This window comes from Verticillium dahliae, genomic scaffold, assembly GCF_000150675.1.
Source record: "Verticillium dahliae VdLs.17 supercont1.3 genomic scaffold, whole genome shotgun sequence".
Taxonomy (NCBI): Eukaryota; Fungi; Ascomycota; class Sordariomycetes; order Glomerellales; family Plectosphaerellaceae; genus Verticillium; species Verticillium dahliae.
In genome coordinates this window covers 2190953-2193582 of record NW_009276940.1, presented here as the reverse complement: position 1 = coordinate 2193582, position 2630 = coordinate 2190953, and the positions used below count along the sequence as shown (strand labels likewise).

Sequence of the window (2630 nt, the reverse complement as noted above, 5' to 3'; positions counted from 1 at the left end):
TTCTAATTGGCGTTGTCCCCACCGATGTAGTCTGCGTGAAGGGACAGGAGCGCTTGGTTGGGGGTCATGCGAGAAGCACGCGAATCGAGCAAAGTCATGAGGTGATCGTACATGTTGCGCATGCTGTCACGCTGGAAACCAAACTTGGCGGTCAGGTCCAGGAATATGTCCTCAACCTCCTCCTTGGAGAGCGGGATCTGGGCATCCGAAGTCCAGGCAGGATACGGCTCACGAGATCGCTGCCCGGCAGGAAGGGCGTTGCTGTAGTCCATGCCGTAGTTGGGAGTTGAGGCGCCAGAAGAGCGGTTGCCGCCGTACGAGATCTGAGACGAGGGAGGCCTGTACCCGCGGCCGCCCGAGGGATCAGCGCCGTAGCTGTTGGAGCGCTCATCCCCACGACCGTAGTAGTCCATATCGGTGGCTCGAGCCATGTCGGACCTCATTGTGAAGTCACTGAAGGTTTCAGAGTCCTCTTCAGAACCCTGGCGTCGGCCACCTGAGCCGTAGCCCTGGTTATAGTCCTGGTCGTAATACGCGCCTTGTCCCTGCTGGCCATTGTGTCCATTGTAGTAGTCATCCTGGTACTGGTCCTGGCCGTCGTAGTAACCGCCATCTTGCTGATAGGGATTGTTGGGGTCAGCATTGTAATAGCCCCTGAGCAATGTTAGCCTGGCACTCTGGGAATCCTCGATGGATCAATGCAAGGGGGTCTGATTATAACATACGATTCGTCGTAGTACCCATCGTTGCCCTGTTGGCCACCACGAGTGTCGTAGCCTTGGTTGTCGTAATAGTACTGGTCGTTATTGTCCTGATAGTACCCATCGTTTGCATTGCTACCTTGCGGATTTCCCTGTTGACCACGCTGCTGGCCGTAGCCGTCATCGTAGTCCTGGTGGCCACCGGCTGGATAGCCCGACATGATGGCGAAGACTCCTCAGCTGCTGTCGGATTTGACACGAAGCGTGGATGTAGTGGTACCGGAAGTCGCGGAAGCGTGGCAGGTCGGCTGGGAATTGTGTCTTGGGGGTTTAATAAGGAAGATTGTCGTGATTTGTTTGGCTGGGCGTTCTAGTGGAACGAGCGAGGCGTCTGGTGCTTGCTGCTGAGTCCGGGACGATGCGGTCGCTGCTCCTCAACGTGTCAAACGAGTGGCGATGGGAGCGAAAGGCTAGGCTTGAGACTGCCTGTATATGCTCATCTGGCGACGAATCGAGACGAGGCAATTTTTAGAGAGAGAGTGGCAACAGGAAAGAATTGACAGACAATCAACGCGGTTGATGGTCGTGCAGCATCCAATGCAAGATGCTCCAGGTCGGTAAGGAGGAAAGGGGGTTTGCGGATGAAGATGGAAATGCGAATCCAGACAGCCGGACAGGAAAAGAGGAAAGGATCGAGGTTGGGAGGCGCGAGGCAGGGGGTGGCACGGGCAAAGGGGGCACTCGGCGCGCTAGAAAGAATGATGGTGGGCCAGTAACGATGGAGTGCTTGTGCCGTACTGTGTGAGGGATTCCATCTGCCAAGACCTGGTATGAGGTTCGCTCAGGAGAGGTAGGTAGCGAGCAGCAGAACTTGCAAGCTCGTCCGGTATCTCCGTCCAGTGCCGTCAGGAACAGTGCGATTTATCACATATCACTGTTCTACGTGCAGAGCCCACCCCTGAGCATTGTGATGCTCGTCAAGCCCACTGCAACTATGTTGAAACTTTGCTCCCTATATCACAGTGCGCATTACCGTGCCTGAGCCATGGGCATCAACAACTTGGCATTCGGGTTTTGGTGCACACCTACTCATCTGAGGTGACTAATCCATTCATTGCACTGTTTGGTGCCCCTGCCGGATTATCACCCGTTGAGCCCACTCTGTCCCAAACTCCGCTGTCTGGATCCACACAGTGCACTGATAGCGTCCTGTGTCAACAGTGCCTCATTAGTGGGTCCTCCATGGTGAGGGCACGATCTACCGGTAGACCTTATCTCCGGCCAACCTTGTGCGCATCAAGATCACGTCTCTTGGGTAGTCTTGATGAAGAGGGACCAGCATTGCTAGAGAGAAAGAGCCATGCGGGTTTCTGGCTTAGTTCATGCGCAATCGTCCTTGGCTTCGGGCTCACACACGAATCGATCTACAACATACCGTGCAGTGGTGGGCAATCCGCGGAATGGTACTCTGATACGTGCACACACAGTATCGCCATCGCGGCGTACACCCTTGGCGAATAGGAACTCCGATTACACATGGTCCAGTCGTACCTTGCTGCCACCAACAACATTGCAAATGCAGGGGGCGTCCAACCTGTTGCCCAAACCTGGAAAGGACTCAGCGGGCTGGCCGGTAATGTAGGTCCAAAGCGTGATGTGATTGGCATGTCAGTGATGAGAGCCTCCGCTGTTCCATTCTAAATACAGTGCACCGGGGCAGGGGCAGGGCGACGCGGCATCACTGGCCTGGTCATTTTCTTCGCACTAGTGCTGCCTGTTCAGCTCTTCAGTCGTCATCATTGTGTAGGCCGAACTGACATGTCCATCAATGACCTGGAATTTAGGGGGAGTGTGGACCTGTCATGCTGGAATTCCCATTCGCTATTGCTATCACCATCGCACCAATTTTGCTTGCTGCTCAATGCTTGT

At 54.9% G+C, this 2630-nt stretch overlaps 1 protein-coding gene across 1 annotated transcript; it reads right to left on the bottom strand.

Annotated features, from left to right (window-relative positions):
* Positions 1–2: 2 nt before the first annotated feature.
* On the bottom strand, positions 3–922 carry VDAG_02340 (1,3-beta-glucan synthase component GLS2; the record flags this gene model as incomplete). The annotated part of the gene is made up of 2 exons (XM_009658369.1): positions 3–654; positions 726–922. 2 exons carry the CDS (start codon positions 920–922, stop codon positions 3–5), a joined length of 849 nt encoding a protein of 282 aa, XP_009656664.1.
* Positions 923–2630: the final 1708 nt, after the last annotated feature.